Here is a 19021-nt window from a genome sequence, read left to right as displayed (position 1 = left end):
TGGCAGGAAGAGAGACGTCTGACAGAGAAGAGGAACACTGTCAAAATGAATCCTTCAGAAGAGGTGAGGGAAAAAATATCACTGTATCACTGATGTTGCAACACACACACACACACACACACACACACACACACACACACACACACACACACACACACACACACAAACACTATCTCTTTATCCTGATTCTTTCTTTCTTTATGGAAACAGAGAGACACCAGCGGACCCAGACGTCACCGCTGTGATCAGTGTGACAAAACATTCACAAAACTTCACCTGTTAAAGCGACATCAGAGAGTTCACTCAGGGGAGAAACCTTACTCCTGTCAGGACTGTGGGCACTCTTTCAGTCGGTCACAACACCTAAAAACACATCAACACATTCACACTGGAGCTAAACCCTACAGCTGTGACCAATGTGGGAGCAGGTTCAGTGAGTTAGCTAACCTAACAACACATCAACGCATTCACACTGGTGTTAAACCCTACAGCTGTGACCAATGTGGGAGCAGGTTCAGTCAGTTAGGTACCCTAACAACACATCAACGCATTCACACTGGAGCTAAACCCTACAGCTGTGACCAATGTGGGAGCAGCTTCGTTCGGTTAGATACCCTAAGAAGACATCAACGTGTTCACACTGGTGTTAAACCCTACAGCTGTGACCAATGTGGGAGCAGGTTCAGTGTGTTAGCTACCCTAACAACACATCAACGCATTCACACTGGTGTTAAACCCTACAGCTGTGACCAATGTGGGAGCAGGTTCAGTCAGTTAGGTACCCTAAAAACACATCAACGCATTCACACTGGTGTTAAACCCTACAGCTGTGACCAATGTGGGAGCAGGTTCAGTGCGTTAGGTAACCTAACAAAACATAAACACATTCACACTGGTGTTAAACCCTACAGCTGTGACCAATGTGGGAGCAGGTTCAATCGGTTAACTCACCTAACAAGGCATCAACGCATTCACACTGGAGCTAAACCCTACAGCTGTGACCAATGTGGGAGCAGGTTCAGTCAGTTAGCTCACCTAACAACACATCAACGCATTCACACTGGTGTTAAACCCTACAGCTGTGACCAATGTGGGAGCAGGTTCAGTCAGTTAGATACCCTAAAAAGACATCAACGCATTCACACTGGTGTTAAACCCTACAGCTGTGACCAATGTGGGAGCAGGTTCAGTGAGTTAGGTAACCTAACAAAACATAAACACATTCACACTGGTGTTAAACCCTACAGCTGTGACCAATGTGGGAGCAGGTTCAGTCAGTTAGGTAGCCTAAAAACACACCAACACATTCACACTGGTGTTAAACCCTACAGCTGTGACCAATGTGGGAGCAGGTTCAGTGTGTTAGCTACCCTAACAAAACATAAACGCATTCACACTGGAGCTAAACCCTACTACTGTGTCCTCTGTAAGAAACACTTCAGACACTTATCTACTGTGAAGAAACATCGCTGCATCTAACAGTCTAAAAGTGCCCCCATGTACTGTCTGCCACTCAGGCAGCGTAGTGTATCAGCGTAAGAACTCTGGTGGGTCTGGCATTGAGACTATACATTCAGACACCCAACAGAGTGTAGATTCAGTTTTCAGTTTTGTTTCTGTATGTCTGTTTTTCTCCTGTAACTTGTTCTGAAGTTGCTGTTTTGAAGATATTCATAAAATCCTGCAGTTGCAGTAGAAAATAGTAATAGGATACAGTAAAGAAACACATGATATAGATAAGAAGATTTATCATTTCACTGTTTATCCTACTGGCTTTTACTTGTATATTATCGCTATTGTTACTTTTTGTGTGAATTATATTATAGAGTATAGTATAGTATATCATACAGAGTATAAAGTATGTTAAGAAAACCAGTGAGTACTGAAGAAGATAAAACCAATAATTAAAAGAACTGAACATTTTGAAAATGATACCGCAAATGTCAAATAGAGACATGATGATGTGAACTGTGACCTCTGAGCCCTGCAGCCCGCACCCAGAAATGTGCTGTACTTTTTCTCTGTCCAACCAAACAAAATAAAAGTTCAGTCACAGCAACATCTGACTGTGCAGAATTGTTTATTTCTCAGCCATAAAACTTTACATTGGATTCCTAGAAACAGCAAGGACATTAAAGTAAATAATAAGAGCTTGTGAAACTGTGATGTCAAGGACGTTTGTAATATGATGGAGCGAATAGCCTATCATTATTAGCTTTTCTGACCCATCATATGAATTGTCATTATTTTGTATGACATATTGATTTGAGGTAATATTTGTTCCCTGTCCATTGTATAAGGTTTACAGGTTATTAATGAGTTTAAGGGAAAGTTCCCATCTCCGTGGATTTGACAGTAGATTAGTCTCTTAGAACAGACGAGTTGGCTTCCGCAATTTTCAAATGCTTCCGCCATACCGTCTGTACTTCGTGGGGGAGAATCATGCACCAACCGGAATGGGAAGTAGAAAGGCGGGTTTTCCGCTCATTAGTCCAATCAGAATCGCAGAAAGGTGGGTCTTGCGCTCATTAGTCCAATCAGAATCCAATATGCCGCATTTTTCGTGGGCACACGTGTCGTGATTGGTTGGATTCCGTCGAACTTCCTTCCTGTCTGAAGGTTTTTTTCCCAACTTCCTTGTGCATGTTCTGGGGGTGTAACATACAGACTGTTTAGCTGCATTCGCCGGATGTAGATGAGACACAGGGGCGTCGCTAGACCCTGGCTTCCGGGGCTAGAGCCCCGGATGTTTTTTTCCTAGCCCCGGATGTTTTTTTCCTTTTTTTTTTTTTCAATAAACAAAGTCTGGCATTAATAATCAGTACATTATACAAAAAAATCAGACTAAACATTTACAAAATTGGAACAGACAATCAAATAAACAACAAAATAAAATAAATAAAGCAAAATCATTAAGTCAGAGTTCTAAACAGTTTTCTAAAAAAAACAAACAGAAAATATCAGTAGGCTATGCAGGACCAAATTATCAGTTACTATTGTCATAGTGTGTCATTACATAATGTTTCTGCTTCACTCCTCACCACCTCCTCTCCACACGAGCTCATCATCTCACTATGAAATTATTCAAACAAATGACATGCGCCAACATGCACAGCATCACAGTAGCTACAACTATGAAATTATCTTATGTTATTTAGTTGTTTAGTTGTGAAGATATTTTCTGAGATAAATGGGCCTTGATGCTCAAGGCCCATTTATCTCAGAAAATATCTTCACACAGAATATTATTAACCATACAACCTACAACGCTAGCATCAGCATGAAGCCACAGCCATCCACTCCAATGTCTATAGAAGCTAACGTTAGCATGACTGTCACAATAACAATGACTTCACTTCACAGTTACATTAAACAAAACCACACATCACTGCTTCATTAAACCATTACAACAAACAATACGTTGTTCCCAATTCCAGCTAGGCGCTTTTGATTAGATAGAACCGTAGGTTGAAGAGCGACATGTGTTTTGCGACCGGCCGGTGAGCACACCTTACGTCAAGTAGCGTAGATATAACATCACTACGTCCGCTCTAAGTTTCAAAATAAAAGTACCATATGATACAAAAACGGCACCATCAGAATTTAGGTTTACAGGAAGCGTGTACCTTAATAAAATACCTTCACAGGAGTTACTGGGGGGGTTCGTACCATTGAGATATAATATTTAATAAAATAAAATATGTAAATTTGCTAAGTGGACTCCCGCCAGAACCCTATCAAGGACCTCTGGTGGTCCCTGGACCTCGAGACCCACTAATCTTGTTCTTCTGTATCCATCTCAAATGACTCACAACATGGGTATTTACGGATTGGAAAAACCAAAATGTTTGGAAAGGGGGGGAGGGGAGCCCCCTACCCCCTTACCCCCCCTCCCCGTCGGGGTACCTGGCTATAGACCCCAATGTCTTCAGGACCTAGAAACGCCCCTGATGAGACAGTCTGTTTAAAGAGACTAACAGTATAAAGTAAGCGGTCAAAACATGAAGTGGACATTTTCATGGGATCTCCTCCATTAACTCCCTAAACTCATTTTAAGTGGATTTATCATGAATTAAGGGGTGAATTATTGTAAATGTAAGAGTATTTCAAGGCTACATGTGTATTCAGCAACTCACCAGCAGATGGAGACACAGACTCGATGATCTCCACACAGTAACTTGCTGTTTTTGGAGGTTGTTGAACATCATTATTTTTGACAGTGTATGTTTAACAAAGATGGCTAAACCTGTAAACATCTTGTAGTAAATTCACATATCATATATTCTGCCAATTCAAATCAAAATTGGAGAAAGACAGTTAAGCAATCGACGGAACAGCCTACACAGGCCTTATCAGGTAGGTCTACAGCTACATGAGCTCTAAGTTGATAGACCAGCCTGTATATAATTTAGCCTATTGATAGGCCTATTTCAGGTGTCCAAATTACCAGGCGACACTGCTAACGTTTGATTGCCATTGACATAATAGTCCAAATAGTAACTAACATCTTATATTTTCTCTTAGCCTATATTTTGGAACAGATTTTTCAGTTGTTTGGCATTTCCTTGATTTTTTTTTTACAGCCTACTGCATCCATCCTATCAGTGAGTCTAATTCACATGTGTTGGCATTAGTTGTTCAAACATGTTTGAACTTGTTTCTCTACTGTCGTCTCTCCCTCATATTTGTTTCTTACAAAGCTAATCCTCTTTTCTAAACCATTCAGACTGTTTGTGAAATGCTCTCAGCATATGTCCTCTAAGTCAGTGGTTCTCAAATTTTTTCACATGAAGGACCCCTAAACTGACAAAAAATAGACCATTTGATAGGATTTTGTCCCACGGTCCCCCATGATAATAAGATTGATGCTTTTAGATGTTTTGTTACAGAAAGTGTATAAAACCATGAACAAAATAGTAATTGTGTTACCATTGCATATACATGGAATTATAGCGAAAATAAATGACCCCCCCTTTTGGCTGGGGACCCCCTGAAACCCACTCAAGGACCCCTGAGAACCACAACCAAGTAACCCCTTGGCATGATTTGAATTAGTATGTTTAAATAACTGAGATTCTATATTTTGGGGAACATATAGCCTACAGATCTCATGAAACAAAAATCTGCCATTTTAAATGAGACACCCATCCAAAATTGAAACAGTATTGCTACACGTGACCTGCTGTTTTTATGGCGTGGCCTGCTGTGATGTCACGGGGTCCACCCGCTATGCCGACCACCCGCAGTGCCGATCGACAGCCCAAAGTAAACTGAGTAAATGCAATGTGTCCTGTCAATCCACATACTGACAGTAGTCACTGCTGTTTTTCTGCTGCTCTACGCTATGGAGCTTCCCTGATGCGATTGCAATCTGATCTCAATGTGGACACTGGAGACACATATTAATACCAGGTGTAAATGAAATCAGGTTAATGTGGTCAAGCACTATCTGATTGCAATCGGATGGCAGAAAACACATGTTAGTGCCAGGTGTAAATGGCCTCATCGACTCAGATTCACCCTAACCACAATTCAGATGTACATAGCTTCAGCAGGAGTGATTGCTGGCCCGACTGAGGCTCTACCAGTAATATTTGAATGTGACTGACATACTTCCTGGGAATTAATGATAAGGATTAGGCTAAGTGTGTTGGCAACTCTGACTCATTCATTTCTTCACACTAATGGGCTGCTCCCCAGCCAATCACGTTGTCGTCCCCCCCCCATCCCCCTCCCTGCACATGTGGCCTGGGCAGACATAACAGAGTCCCAGCCCCAGGACCCTCCCTCACCAGCCTCTCGGCAGGCAGACTCACGCACATCCACATCGGAGCAGCATTGTTTGGATCGGTGCAGTAAGGCAAAAATGAACAGGACTACAGGGTTAGGCATTTTGATCTGCACCCTGGCAGCCCTGTCAACAGCAGCAGTAAGGAGATTACTGCACTCTCTTTGTTCACACTGTGATGGAATGTTCCATCTATAGTTTTTATGTGGATTTATATAACTTTTTTTTTTTATATTTATAGGGCTTATTGAGGCATACCAGGCAGAGCCATTCCTTTATCTCCTTTGGAATATCAGGTAAGTCACTCTGCATCAGTTAAGGCACTATGTATGTTCACACATGGTATGAGTTTAAAACCAACATTTCTTGTGTTATTTAGGTGGAATCTGCCTTAACGGAGGCACCTCTATCCCGTCCTTGAGTACCGGTGAACACATGCTTTGCTTATGCCTTGATGGTTTCGGGGGGGCACACTGTGAAACAGGTAAGGAACTCACCTGCAAGCCAATTTGCATTATATCATGAACATAATTCCACATAAATAAAATCACGGTTCTTCCAGTAACAAGCGCCACCTGCTACAGCGGCATTGGGCTGCGCTACAGAGGCACAGTGTCTCAGTCAGAGAGTGGGAGAACATGTGAGGAATGGGATTTGGCCATCAGGGTGCGTCTTATGTCATCGGATGTCCACTCAGGGAGGCACAACTACTGCAGGTACGCCTTTATACCAAACACAAAGGTTCTGTGTAGTGTTGAGTTGTTCTATTTAATGTCACCTGACCTTTCTTCCATTTGATGGAGACAATTTTGTTCTGTTTTCCACAGAAACCTAGACTACAGGCAGCGTCCGTGGTGTTATGTTTTCAAAAACAAGGATTTGGTCCAGGAGTATTGTGATATTCCACGTTGTGGCTCTAGGCCAGGTAAATATGACTTTGTAGTCTTCCCAGAACATGTAAGACACATCCAGAGGGCATGCTTTTTTCATTGTAAATGAAAAGAAAATCTCTGATCTTGCAGCTCCATCCCCAACACCCTCACCCACTCCCACTGAGCCAGGGCAAGGTAAGATCACCGCCTTCCCACTGAACTCAAGTGATCATCTTCTGTGTTCACGCCTTTTTTTCCCAGTGGTTTATATTTCTCAAGTGGATGCCAACACGGTCTCATCTCATCTGTTGACTCATCTCAGAGTCAACATGTGGCCAGCGCCTTAGAAAGCAGACGAAGATCGTGGGCGGAACGATTGCCACTGTACAATCGCACCCGTGGATGGCTGCCATATTCTGGCGCAGCAGATCTGTGAGGCAGAAGGTTTTCCGCTGTGGAGGGAGTCTGATCTCTCCCTGCTGGGTCCTCACAGCCGCCCACTGCTTCCCCGATGGGTAGGAGCCGAGATCACTCACTGCAAACCCCAGCAGGTGTTGGAAAACAGCAGGTTTTTTTAGACTGTTGTTGTGATTTTCCTTTCAGCACCAACACCAAAGCGCGCCGTTTCACCGTCACCCTGGGGAAGAATGCACTGAATGAAACCGACCCAACCCTAGAGCAAACATTCAGGGTGGAAGAAGTGTTCATCCATGAGGGCTTTGACAACAGCGATGGGAACTTCAACAATGACATTGGTATGGATTTTGTACCTTTGCTTGCCTAAAGACCCCCTAAAGTCAAACATCTGTTTTTCTTCATGTTCCTACAGTTGGATGTCTGAGCTTCACTGTGCAGAATGATGTCTGTGCTGAGTTTGACACTAGAAGGCTGTTTCCACAATCGTCTTCTGAAAGTGGACATTTCCTCAGATATCACTGAAAAGGCCGTTTTCAACAAGCAAGATTTGTGACATCACGAATCTTGGAGCCAATCACTGTCCAGTATTCAGCAGTTAAAGCCCCAACACATTGTCACTCCCAAGGGAATGCAATGCAACTCATCATATACTGCAGATCGGTCAGGAACCCTTGTCGTCACTTTGTCACGAGTGAGAATGTGTTGAAAGCCCGTGTTGTATGCTGCTGTGATTGGCTAGTTATGTTTTAGATAACTCTGATTGTTTGCTTTGGATTTTTAAACGAGGGACAAGGAGGGGAAGTCATTTTAAGGATTTTAACAAGATAATTTAACCTTTTTTGTCGGAAAAACCATCAGACACAAATTATTATTCATAGTAGAGTGTTTTATACACATCTTGAAACATGCCTTTAGGGGGTCTTTAAGTACTGATTAAACTGTAATCATAGTTTTATATGCCTCACATAAGCTTCCATGCCGATGCTTGCTGCGTTTTCCAGCCCTGCTGAAGCTGAAGGTCAACACGCATGGTCAGTGTGCAGAAGACAGCCAGGCGGTGAACAGCGTTTGCCTGCCTCCACCTCGCCAGAGCCTCCAGTCCGGCATCCTCTGCGAGATCGCCGGCTATGGGAAAGAGAAGAAAGGTGAAGCAGTCCCTCTAACCCAGTGGTTCTCAACCTGTGGGACGGGTACCACTGGTGGTACGCAGGGCTCCCTCCCGCTCATACTTTCATATAGTGGTCATTTCTGAGGTACTTGGTGTAAAAAAGGTTGAGAACCACTGCTCTAACCATATGTTTTTTTACTCTGTCTGGTACAATTATATATTCCACAATCCTGTCTGCTTTTAACTGCCTGTTCTGTTGACTTCCTCAGGGCTGTGGTATAACTCCCAGTACCTCCGAGAAGCTCAGGTGAACGTTGTGGCACATCACGTGTGCCAAGAGAAAGAATACTATGGCAGCATGATCACAGAGAACATGTTTTGTGCCGGTCGTGCCGACTGGAGCCGGGACGCCTGCGAGGTATTTATTGCAAGTCAGAACCTGATCAGGCCTCGCACTGACCATTATGATTGCGGATCTCCCCTGAATAGAGAGTCAAATTGGAACGTCACTTCCTGCTTCAGCACTGTACCAGAGATTTTCATCCGCCATTTATTTTCCCATAGACATTTCGTAAAATGCTTATGAAAATAGTTTTACTTGTTCAAACCAAACGGTTCAGATATATTTACAAACAGGAGAGACCACATAACATTTCACTCTGACCAAAACGTTAAAAAATCGATTCTAAATATAGCTGAAACGTTTGGTTTGACGAAGTAAAACTATTTTTATAAGCATATTACGAAATGTCTGTGGGAAAATAAATGGCGGATGAAAATCTCTGGTACAGTGCTGAAGCAGGAAGTAGGCGGTCACTTTGCCTCTCTATTGGCTCCACTCTTTTCCTACAGGGCGACTCTGGAGGGCCTCTGGTGTGTGAGATGGATAACAGGCTATTCCTTTTTGGGATAGTCAGCTGGGGTGACGGGTGCGCCGAGGAGTTTCGGCCCGGCGTGTACACCACAGTGACCAACTACAACCAGTGGATAGCAGAGAAGACGGGCCTGTCCTCCGTCACGGCCGGGGCCATGTTCCCTCAAAAGTGACCTCCTCACAGGCTACTGAGTGCATGAACTGCTTCCATGTAAACTGCTGCGCTTTTGCCATTTTCTTGGTGGCCTGAAGCTATTTTTCATGCTGTGGGTTTTCAATATACTATGTCTATGTTGAATTCTGTGCAGTTGCAGTTGTTCTGTGGTAATTGTGGTATGATATTTATTGGTTTGAATTGTCTATCTTATTTCTAATATATTATTATAAGATATGGAATTTTTCTTTTGTACTTCACAAAATCTTTTCAAGAGAATAAAATGTTTTTTCCCTTCCATTTTCATGGTCAATTATTATTAATGACGGCATTTGATATGTCACTGCATTCACTCTTGCAGATTAGAGTGACTCACTTGTTCCAGTTTGTATTATCGATGCCCCTAAAAACCGCCCACTCTCAACACCCACTGACTGACTCAACCCAGTCGCCATGCATGTGGATGGAATCTGCTTTGGCCAGCGTATAGTCATTTCCACAGACTTAACAGCCAAGCAGAAGACATGTCTAAAGACCTAGCAATACATGCCAAACATAATTTATGTCTGAAACAGTAAAAATTGATACAGCTGGCGTGCTATGACTAAATGTGTGGTGGCCTGCAAAAACCCTTCACATGGTGAAAAATTTGACGTTTTCATTTATATATATATATCCATAAATTAGAAGCTCTCCCGTATATATACCTTTTTGAATGACTGAGGTAGCTCTCTCAGATCAGTATTTTTAGAGTATTTTAATCTGTTATGTGTCTAAAAGTAAAACGTCAGAAAAATGGGTTTAAACATTCCACAACATAATAGGTTCTACAGTGGCATTCCACCAAAATCATAACAATAAATATGTTGCCTTTTGTTTTATGAAAATAATTATTCACCATGATGTACTATGGAGATGAGAGTAACAAATCACTCAAAATACCTGCAAAACTCATTTTCAACCTTTTTTTGGCTCATTACCAACAATGTGTAGCAGCGTCACAATAATGTAATAAAATAAATATTAACCACACAAATAGTGAGAAATAGTGGACAGATGATTGATCTACTCAGCCACTATCTGCCATAAAATGACACTTGTTACGGCCTAACTGCACCGCAGCTGTTGGCCCACAAACTGTCTCTGGGAAATATGACGACTCAGAGAAAGTTGTTTTTATCTGCGAACTGTTTTGTCTAGCCAACAATAAGACCAACGCAAAAAAGTGTTGTGTATATTGTTCATTCTTATTCAGTGAACACATGCGTTTCCTGTAGCTCTATGCAGTGTTTCCCAAACTATGGGTCGGGAGCCAATTTGGGTCGCGGACCCGTGGGGGGTGGGTCGCCAAACTGGTCGTCATGGCAACTCATTACCATATGTTTTTTGTGAGTTTGGGTTTTGAGACACAAAATGTATATCTTTTTGGACCCAAGATGAAAAAGTTTGCGAACCCCTGCCTTAGAGAGTCTGTCAAATGACTTGTCTTTAATTTAACAGGGAAATCCTGATCCAACAGTTGGGCCTACACAGGGGTGTCCAAACTTTTTTGAAACGGGGCCAGATTAACTCATGCGAAAATACGGGGGGGGATATCACATCACATACAATTGTACTCTAAGGATTTTGTTCACCATCTGAAAACATTACTGTAGTTCTACCTGTGTTGTTCCTTGGTGCTTGTCTACAAACTGTATGATAGTGCTGTATTTTGAGAGACAAGCCAAGGGCCATTTAAAATCGGTCCGTGGGCCACATTTGGCCCCCGGGCCGGACTTTGGACACGCCTGCTCCACACGGAGCAATGGGATTAGGAGAAGCCCTGTGCAGGAAATGCATGCAGCAGCAGCAGCAGCAGCTGGCCTTGTTATTGAGGCTTTGCAGGCTGTGTCATAAGAGAAAGTGTGGGAAAGGAGTGGAGTACAGTACAACTCATCAGCTATTTCAGGAATACGACCAGTGGGGGACCCCACAATTACTGTAACCTAAGCGGTCTCAGCCAGTTCGGGTTTTGCCATAGTAGTCAACACTCCTCTGATCTAAAACATGAGCCGAATATTCTCTGATGTGTGTAGTGGCACCTCAAAGCCTTCATCACAACATTATATATCTTCCATAACCAAAACTCAGGAACAATCCCTTGCTGTGGTCCTCACATAGCTCATACACTGCCCTGCCATAAAACAAGACTCACGTCTTATTTAACCTCTTTTTCACTCTATAGTCTAGAACAGTGGTTCCCAACCATAGACTGTAAATATAAATATATAAATTCCCAACCTACGGTACGCGTACCGTAGGTGGTACTAGCGCCCCCTGCTGGTGGTACTTGGAAGGCTTTGGGGTTGTTGTTTTTTGTGCAAAATCCATGGTGGTCATTAGTAGTAGTTTTCAAACATGTGAAAGTGAAATAATAATAATAATTATTAATATTATTCGCAGTGTTTCTCAAGGTAGGTGGTACTTGCTCTGATTTGCTGTGTGTGAGAGAGAGGGACTACAGCTGCTATTTTGTTCAGTGTTCTAATTTGGTGTGTGTGTGAGAGAGAGAGAGAGAGAGAGAGAGAGAGAGAGACAGAGAGAGAGAGAGAGAGACACACACACACACACACACTGTACAGTTGATATTTATTGTTTGTTTACAATAAATACTGTTATTTGGAATAAATTTGCCTCCTGCGTGAACTGTGCATAGCTGAATAGACTGTATTTTAACGTGGGTCATATGGTGGTACTTGGAGACCCAACTACTTTCTCAGGTGGTACTTGGTGTAAAAAGGTTGGGGAACCACTGGTCTAGAAGTGACACTTCAATACCTGAGACCAGAATTTCATTTTGGCCAATAATGCAAATCTAGTAACTCTCAATTTGATTAAACAGATGTAGTGTGGCATACAAATCTTCTCGAATGTAGCTTTAAAACCATCTCCATGTCCCGATTCCATTGAGTGTGTTTACTTCTTACAGCCACAAGAGGGTGACCAGTGCTCAGTCTTGCACAGCAGACACAGACAACAAACAATGGATGAAGAGCCATTCTTCAAATACTATAGTTGTGTCAACAGGATGTAACTTAAGGAATAACAAGAACATCAGACCACATGCTGTGTAGCGGTTAACAATCGCACAATCACTTCTGATGCATTGCAGAAGACTACCAAGAAGTAAGAATGTCAATATATGTTTTATACAAACACAAATTCAAAAGTGATGGTCTTGACTACGCACATTGTTTGCACCGCCTCTATCAGGACGTTTGCCCACCTCCATGCAGCAGGAACCCATCAGATCCTGTTATCAGCTGTGGAACAGGGGAAGGTGAGGACCACCCATCTTGAGCGGCCCTGCTCACATTCCAGCATAGGCCTACGCTACGGCCTTGTCAGTAACTGGAGACCTGAAGAAACTGCAGGTCAACTTTGATGTCTATATTCAGGATCAGTGTTGGGGGTAACTCATTACAAAAGTAACATATTACATGTAATATATTACTTTTCACAGTAACTCAGTAATATAACTTATTACCAATAGGATTCCAGTAATATTATACCAGTTACTTTGTCAAGTAACACAAGTTACAATTAAGTTACTTTTTTTAAATCAAAACATATTTAAATAAAAAGACAATCATTACCGCCCCCGTCTGGCAACGTCAGGCTACAAATAATCACTATAGATGACAATAACAAAGGAAAAGGATAACATTTAGAATTTTGGACGGTTTACACATGACTTCAAGGCAGTTCAAATTATTTTTCGGGATGGTTCCAGGCCAGCGATGTCATTCTGCTACTGCTGTTATTACGGTGAAAGTAATGCAAAAGTAGTGTAATAAGTAACAAGTTACTACTCTACACAGACAGTAATATTGTAAAGTAACTTATTACTTTCAAATGAAAGTAACTAGTAATATGTACTATATTACATTGTGAAGGTAACTTGCACAACACTGTTCAGGATGTGCTCCCCAGTTCAGTGCCGGAGAGTACTGACTTTTGGGGAGATACAGGTGATCTATGGGTGATGGTGGTTGAAGAAAAGAAAAGTAAAGAAACAAGTAGTATTTGACTATATTGTTGAAGTGTGACAGTACCTGCTTTCTAGTGTCCATTCCTCAAAAGCAATGTTCACATCATCAAACGTGATGCCTGCGGTGATCAGGTAGGAGGAATTGAAATGGCTGCAAGTAAAAATATGAATGAGTGGGGGGTTTGTGGCGTGGCCACTGTGGCCTACAGGTCATGTTTGAACTGGATGTATTTGCTATCATACACCACTACATGCTCACACTTCAATTACATGCACAGATCCAAGCCAGAGATACTGAGATCATTCAGTCTCCTAGTGGAATTTGGTGTCATAGCTCCATGTAAAAAGCACACGTACACAGTAGGCCTATCAAGCCCTTGTATGTTTACATGAGGGTTCAAACAGAGCAACTTCCTTGATTCTTTCCTTTTGGACTCTTCCTTTTTAGGAAATGGACCACTGCCTTGCAGCCCCTCTTATGGACCGCTGCCTTGCCTTGCCTCTTGGGATTCTGTGGGAATTCCTTCGCTGGTTTGCTTGGCAGTTGGTTTTCCAGACTTCGATGTTGTTGTTTCAGCGTGTGAGGATGGGGAGGTGGAATTGAGAAAATGTGTAACGCCGGCCGCCATTATTGACAAAGGTCTGTCCCAATGTTGTAAACAAATGTGTGCGCTTTGCTTTATATAAAATAAGTGGTTGAGGAATCTAAGCTTCTAAATATTGCAACTGGCAAAGTAACAGCACTGGTGTATCCATTATCCTGTGATGTCTACTGTACTCCATAACGTTTCATTCATACATTCCTTAACGTGTTCTGGACAGTATGTTTATGTCTCCTACTATGGAATTGACGCATGGTGTGGATTAATAGGCCTAGAGTTGTATCATCACATATTATTCTATTTTATATTCTATTTAGCTTTGCCTTATACTGCTTGCTTCTGCAATGGCCCATGTTCCCCACATGGATCATTACAATTTCATTGCACCTTAATTGAGACATGCTCATATACATAAGATAAGATAAGGAAAGAAAAACTTCATTGTCTTTTAAATTGACATAAGCTGGAAATGTGTCTTCTGCAATAGACTAGACATAGGGTGGAGTCAGCTAAAATGGGCCAGATAAGTTTTTTTTTTAAACATTTTTACAGCTAATCACACTAACTGATCGAGGTATAGTAGAGATGCACCAGTCATTTTGTTCTGGAACCGTGCCTGCTGGAACTCACATAATTCAAAAAAATAATAACTTTAAAAAATAAATGTTGATCATTATTTTAAGAGACCTGTGCCAATTTATAAAAAATATCATTAGAACTCATGCATAGCTTGATTCTGGTCTTATAAAGGCTACTCATCATATCTTGTATACTGTAAATCATCTACTAAAAAGTGGCCGATTTTAGCTGACTCCACCCTACAATCAATATGTGGAGGGTAGATTACAAAAATAGCTCTAAAAGGATATTCCTTGATATTATCCGAGATTAATCAATTTGGGGTTTATTAAGAATAGCGTATCCTGTTCTAGGAATTCATGTTACTTGTTTGTGGTTCACACAGTCTCTTCTCTTTTACAGTATTACTCACAGCTCTCCTTTTTCTGGCAGAAGTGCCAAAGCAGAGCTTGTCCAACCAGTTACAGTTTACAGGGGCTGGAATCCACTCCTCACAACGGTCGACATATATTTCCCTTTTTAGGACATGGGAATCTATTACGTAATTTAGGTTTAGGGAGCACCCGCATCTCTAGCAAACTCGCCTATGCAGAAGAGAGGAGGAGGCTAAAGAGCGACACTCATACCGACCAATCAGGTACATGGAGTACCTGCCTCCTCGCCCGCTGATTGGTCAGAAGGCGGACACATAGTTTAGGTTGCTCTCTCACTCTGTGGTTGGGAGTTTTTTTTCTTCACGTTGATGGTTCAAGCTACTAGTTGTAGTCTTCTTCCCGGAGAGTGAAACTGTCCTGGGGCAAAAAAGAAAGTGTCGGGACTGTTTAGCGGGAGTCGCAGGAGAAAATAACTTCAAGGATAAGATAGTTACCCGCTTTTCTCTTGGAGAGTGGTCTCAAAGTTGTCACCATGCCGGTTTTTCACACGAAGACGATAGAAAGTATCCTGGAGCCGGTGGCCCAGCAGATATCCCATCTGGTGATAATGCACGAAGAAGGTGAAGTTGACGGGAAGGCTATCCCAGACCTCACGGCACCGGTGGCTGCCGTGCAGGCGGCCGTCAGCAACCTTGTTCGGGTGAGTGGCTTGCTTCTTGAGCATTTATTTGACAGTCCTAACCTAAAGTCAGGCTAAACTAGGTTACCTGTCGCTCTTTGTCCCACTTCGGAATTCCTTGAATGTTGTTGGAGTTCACACAGGGCCACTACTACTACCACTGTGAATGAATGTAGTTCTGCTTTGTTGCTGAATGAAATACATGAACGTTAACGCTAAATGTAAGTTTCATGGAGTTGTTTCACTCGGGGCAAAGGGCAGTGACGCCCTTTTTCCCCTTGGAAATATGCCCTGCCTCCTAGTGTGGAGTCAACTGCCATATCTTGACGTAGGCACTGTGTGTGAGTCAGATGCATCACCTCTACATGTACTGTACTGTAATGTATAACTCCAGCTTATTGGTACCGTCCATAGTAGGGACAGAGGTATGGTGTCCCACTAGTCGTCTTTGGATGGGCTATGTGTGCTATGGTTCTGCTAAAACATTGGGTTTCATGGAGATACTTGTAACATGTTAAGCACTGCATGTAATAATAATTTGCATCCAACACTTCCAAAGCCATTTCTAAAGACTAAATTGCAGCACGGGGACAAGTGGAGTGATGACTGACGTTACTAGGTGTCAATATTTGGTTGTTGGGATACATTATTAGACATACAGTTTGTCACTATAGGGCTGGGCGATATGGACAAAACAACAAATTACAATTTTTGACCAAGTACCATCGATGTTGTGACAATATTGTATTACATCACTTTACTGTAATACAGCCTTTAAACCAGTAAAAGACAACACTTAACCTCTGCCATATCACGATATATTTACCCCAAATCTATGACGATATCTATCGATATAGTGTATTATCTGTATTTTGTTATACACCCCTTCTCTGGACCAGAGGCCGCTGTGATTTCAAGTCAATGTAGGCCTCTATATTAAGAATGAGAAACCTGCAGAGCCACAACTGACTGAGACCCCATGACAAGTAAGACGTGATTTACATGACAGTCAATGCCGGCTAAATACGCCACAAATTGATGCCATGTTTATCTGTATGTAGGCTATCTGTATGTTTCCCCTGCCTTGATTGCTTTAACTTGTGCATACTGCATATGTCTGTGTCTGAGTACGTACTTTGAGAGCAACACAAACCGGAGTAAAATTCCTTGAAACATACTTGGCCAATAGGAGGAAATGACCATGAGGAAGGCGGTGCCTCATCTCTCACCCTGCAACACATTGTTAAATGACAAGCTTCTTACTCAGGAAAGGATATCAGTATGCTGTCAGAAGTTGTGGTTTATGTAAACACCCCCTAAAAAAACGGAAGCGTAGCTATTTAAGGCGGTGGTTCTCGAAATAGCGACTAGTATGGTAAACTGTCTGCCAGTGCGCTGCTCTCCATCAGTTTGGTAAAGCAGGGACTCCCTGACAGTTGTTAGGAGCCGAGATACATTTGGACAATTGCTCTGGCGTCTTCTTTCAGCATAGGAATGCTTCACTTAGAATGATTGCTTGCCATTGGCCTACAATTAATTTGTTACCAAACTCATTTCAAGCCAGTGGTCTGCATTCTTTGCCTTTTTTCTCTCCTCAAAAGCCACTCTTGAACTTCAACTTGTGTGTATTGTTCATTATGTCCACACACACACCCACCAGACTTCCTTCCTCTGAGGGGATTGCAGAGATGTGTGCAGAGAGAGGATGTCACAGCTTGACACAAGAACCTGTCAACTATGCCACACATGATGATCAGTGTTTGGAGTTTGATCACATTGTGTGTGAACACACAAGGATATAATGTCTTGCTATTCTTACGCTATCAGTAACACATATTTTATGAACATTTAGTTCCACAGTCAAACTTATGATTGAATTGAACCTATGGTAAAATAGCCACACAAAGATTAGCCTAATAATTAGTTATGAAATCAGATGCGACTACAATATTGTTGAGATGGTGGGATATCAAAGCAAGCACAGCCCCTCTTCCAGTCACTTCCTGTATCTGTGTCATGTGGATTTTGCCCATGGTTTTCCACGGCCACGCCCACTTAGGAGACTTGCAGCAGGTCCTGAGTCTATTGGAGTCACTGGAATGGGTGAACATGATCACAGATTATGACTGATTCTTTCACCTCCATAGTCATCAAAGTAAATATTGGGCTCATTTTTCACATATCTTCAGAATATTCTGACACTAAAATGTCATTTTTCAGACCGACAGGTCAGGAGAAAATTTAACCTGTCTCCGTCTCAGCAACACACTCGTGAGATTTGGCAACAGGAACTCATGTTAGCAGGGAGCGATTAGCTAAAGCTACATGTTATGTTGATGTAGTAGCTAAATCTGTGGTTGGATTTTTTTAAACGAATATCGTAATGACAATTATTGAGCTAACAAGGGGCAGCATAGTGTTTATATGTCTGGTGTGTGTGTGTGTGTGTGTGTGTGTGTGTGTGTGTGTGTGTGTGTGTGTGTGTGTGTGTGTGTGTGTGTGTGTGTGTGTGTGTGTGTGTGTGTGTGTGTGTGTGTGTGTGTGTGTGTGTGAAGTTTGGGAACGTACGATCTCTCAAGATAGCTTGCTAGGTCAGCACTAACCCCGCGTCACCAGGCTCTCTCTCTCCCACAACACTTCAAGGGGAGACGTGACCGACCAGCAGATAACCATTTTTTATTATTGGCGGAGCGGGCAGTGGTGTATCTCTATCTAATATTAAAGATCTCTGATAAAAGTAGGCTTGGAAGTGCAAACAGGAAGGTGGACATTACTTGGGTACACTGGGTTCATTGCCTGGTGGAGACATTGTCAGAAGAACATTGCAATCACGCTTGAATACAGAAATACAGCATGAGTGTTGCCGTTGGATTTGAGCAGGATGCCGTCACTGCTTCTTCTCAGCATGTTGGAACACATGATCATGCCCTAAGCTACAGCAGCCTAGCTGAGGTGAAATAATCCAAGCACTCTGGACTATCTGAGGAGTGATCAGATGTTTCCAACAGTGGCATAAAGGCGTAACTCTGTCATTATTTCCAGTTGCCCTGGAAATAACAGTACACCGCCGCAGACAGTGTTGTGATTCCTTTGAAATGAAGAGTCAGATGTGAGTTTTAGAGGTTTCAAAACCCCACCGGTTGTTTCTGAGTCAGAGATTGCAAAGCTCAAAAGAGAGCTTTGTGTGTGGCTGCTGTATTCTGTCTGCCAGTTATTGATGATACATGAGTGTTCTAGGGAAATTTAATTTTAATTTCTTTTTGACACTTCTCCTAAGTAAGGGTCAACTGATACAGGTTTTTCCTGGCGACGCTGGTATTTAGAGAGCAGCATTATATAATGCAGATCATGTTTGACACACATTGTGGCAAACTCGGGGACGTGGAGGCAAGATTCACAATAAAATGGCAAACAGACAAGTGACATTAAACATAAAGTGTCTTTAAAGGGGAACTAACCCCCCAGATTTCTGGCAAAACGGCATTCTGCCTTATTTAAAAAAAACAAGGAAAGAGGCAGAAGAGCGTCTCCTCTTGTCCCACTA

At 42.3% G+C, this 19021-nt stretch overlaps 2 protein-coding genes across 3 annotated transcripts in view; both read left to right on the top strand.

Moving 5' to 3' along the window:
* Nucleotides 1-5822: 5822 nt before the first annotated feature.
* Nucleotides 5823-9500, top strand: plaub (plasminogen activator, urokinase b). 2 transcript variants are annotated; one of them, XM_083634764.1, is made up of 11 exons: nt 5823-5929; nt 6030-6084; nt 6168-6272; nt 6351-6504; nt 6616-6713; nt 6811-6855; nt 6983-7175; nt 7264-7415; nt 8079-8222; nt 8455-8603; nt 9099-9500. In XM_083634764.1, exons 1-11 carry the CDS (start codon nt 5867-5869, stop codon nt 9153-9155), a joined length of 1215 nt encoding a protein of 404 aa, XP_083490890.1. In that variant the 5' UTR covers nt 5823-5866; the 3' UTR covers nt 9156-9500. The 2 variants fall into 2 exon arrangements, with proteins under 2 accessions (XP_083490890.1, XP_083490889.1); XM_083634763.1 differs by having other exon boundaries at nt 9038-9500.
* Nucleotides 9501-15232: 5732 nt separating this feature from the next.
* Nucleotides 15233-19021, top strand: part of vclb (vinculin b) — a 32463-nt gene continuing 28674 nt past the window's right edge. The window contains exon 1 of the mRNA XM_083635230.1: nt 15233-15498. Within this exon, the coding sequence (XP_083491356.1) occupies nt 15331-15498 (168 nt within the window). The 5' untranslated portion in view covers nt 15233-15330. The remainder of the gene's footprint in view (nt 15499-19021) is intronic.

This window comes from Poromitra crassiceps, assembly GCF_964638095.1.
Source record: "Poromitra crassiceps genome assembly, chromosome: 4".
Lineage (NCBI taxonomy): Eukaryota > Metazoa > Chordata > Actinopteri > Beryciformes > Melamphaidae > Poromitra > Poromitra crassiceps.
Note: the sequence above shows the minus strand (reverse complement) of the source record. Positions and strands in the feature narration are given on the sequence as shown.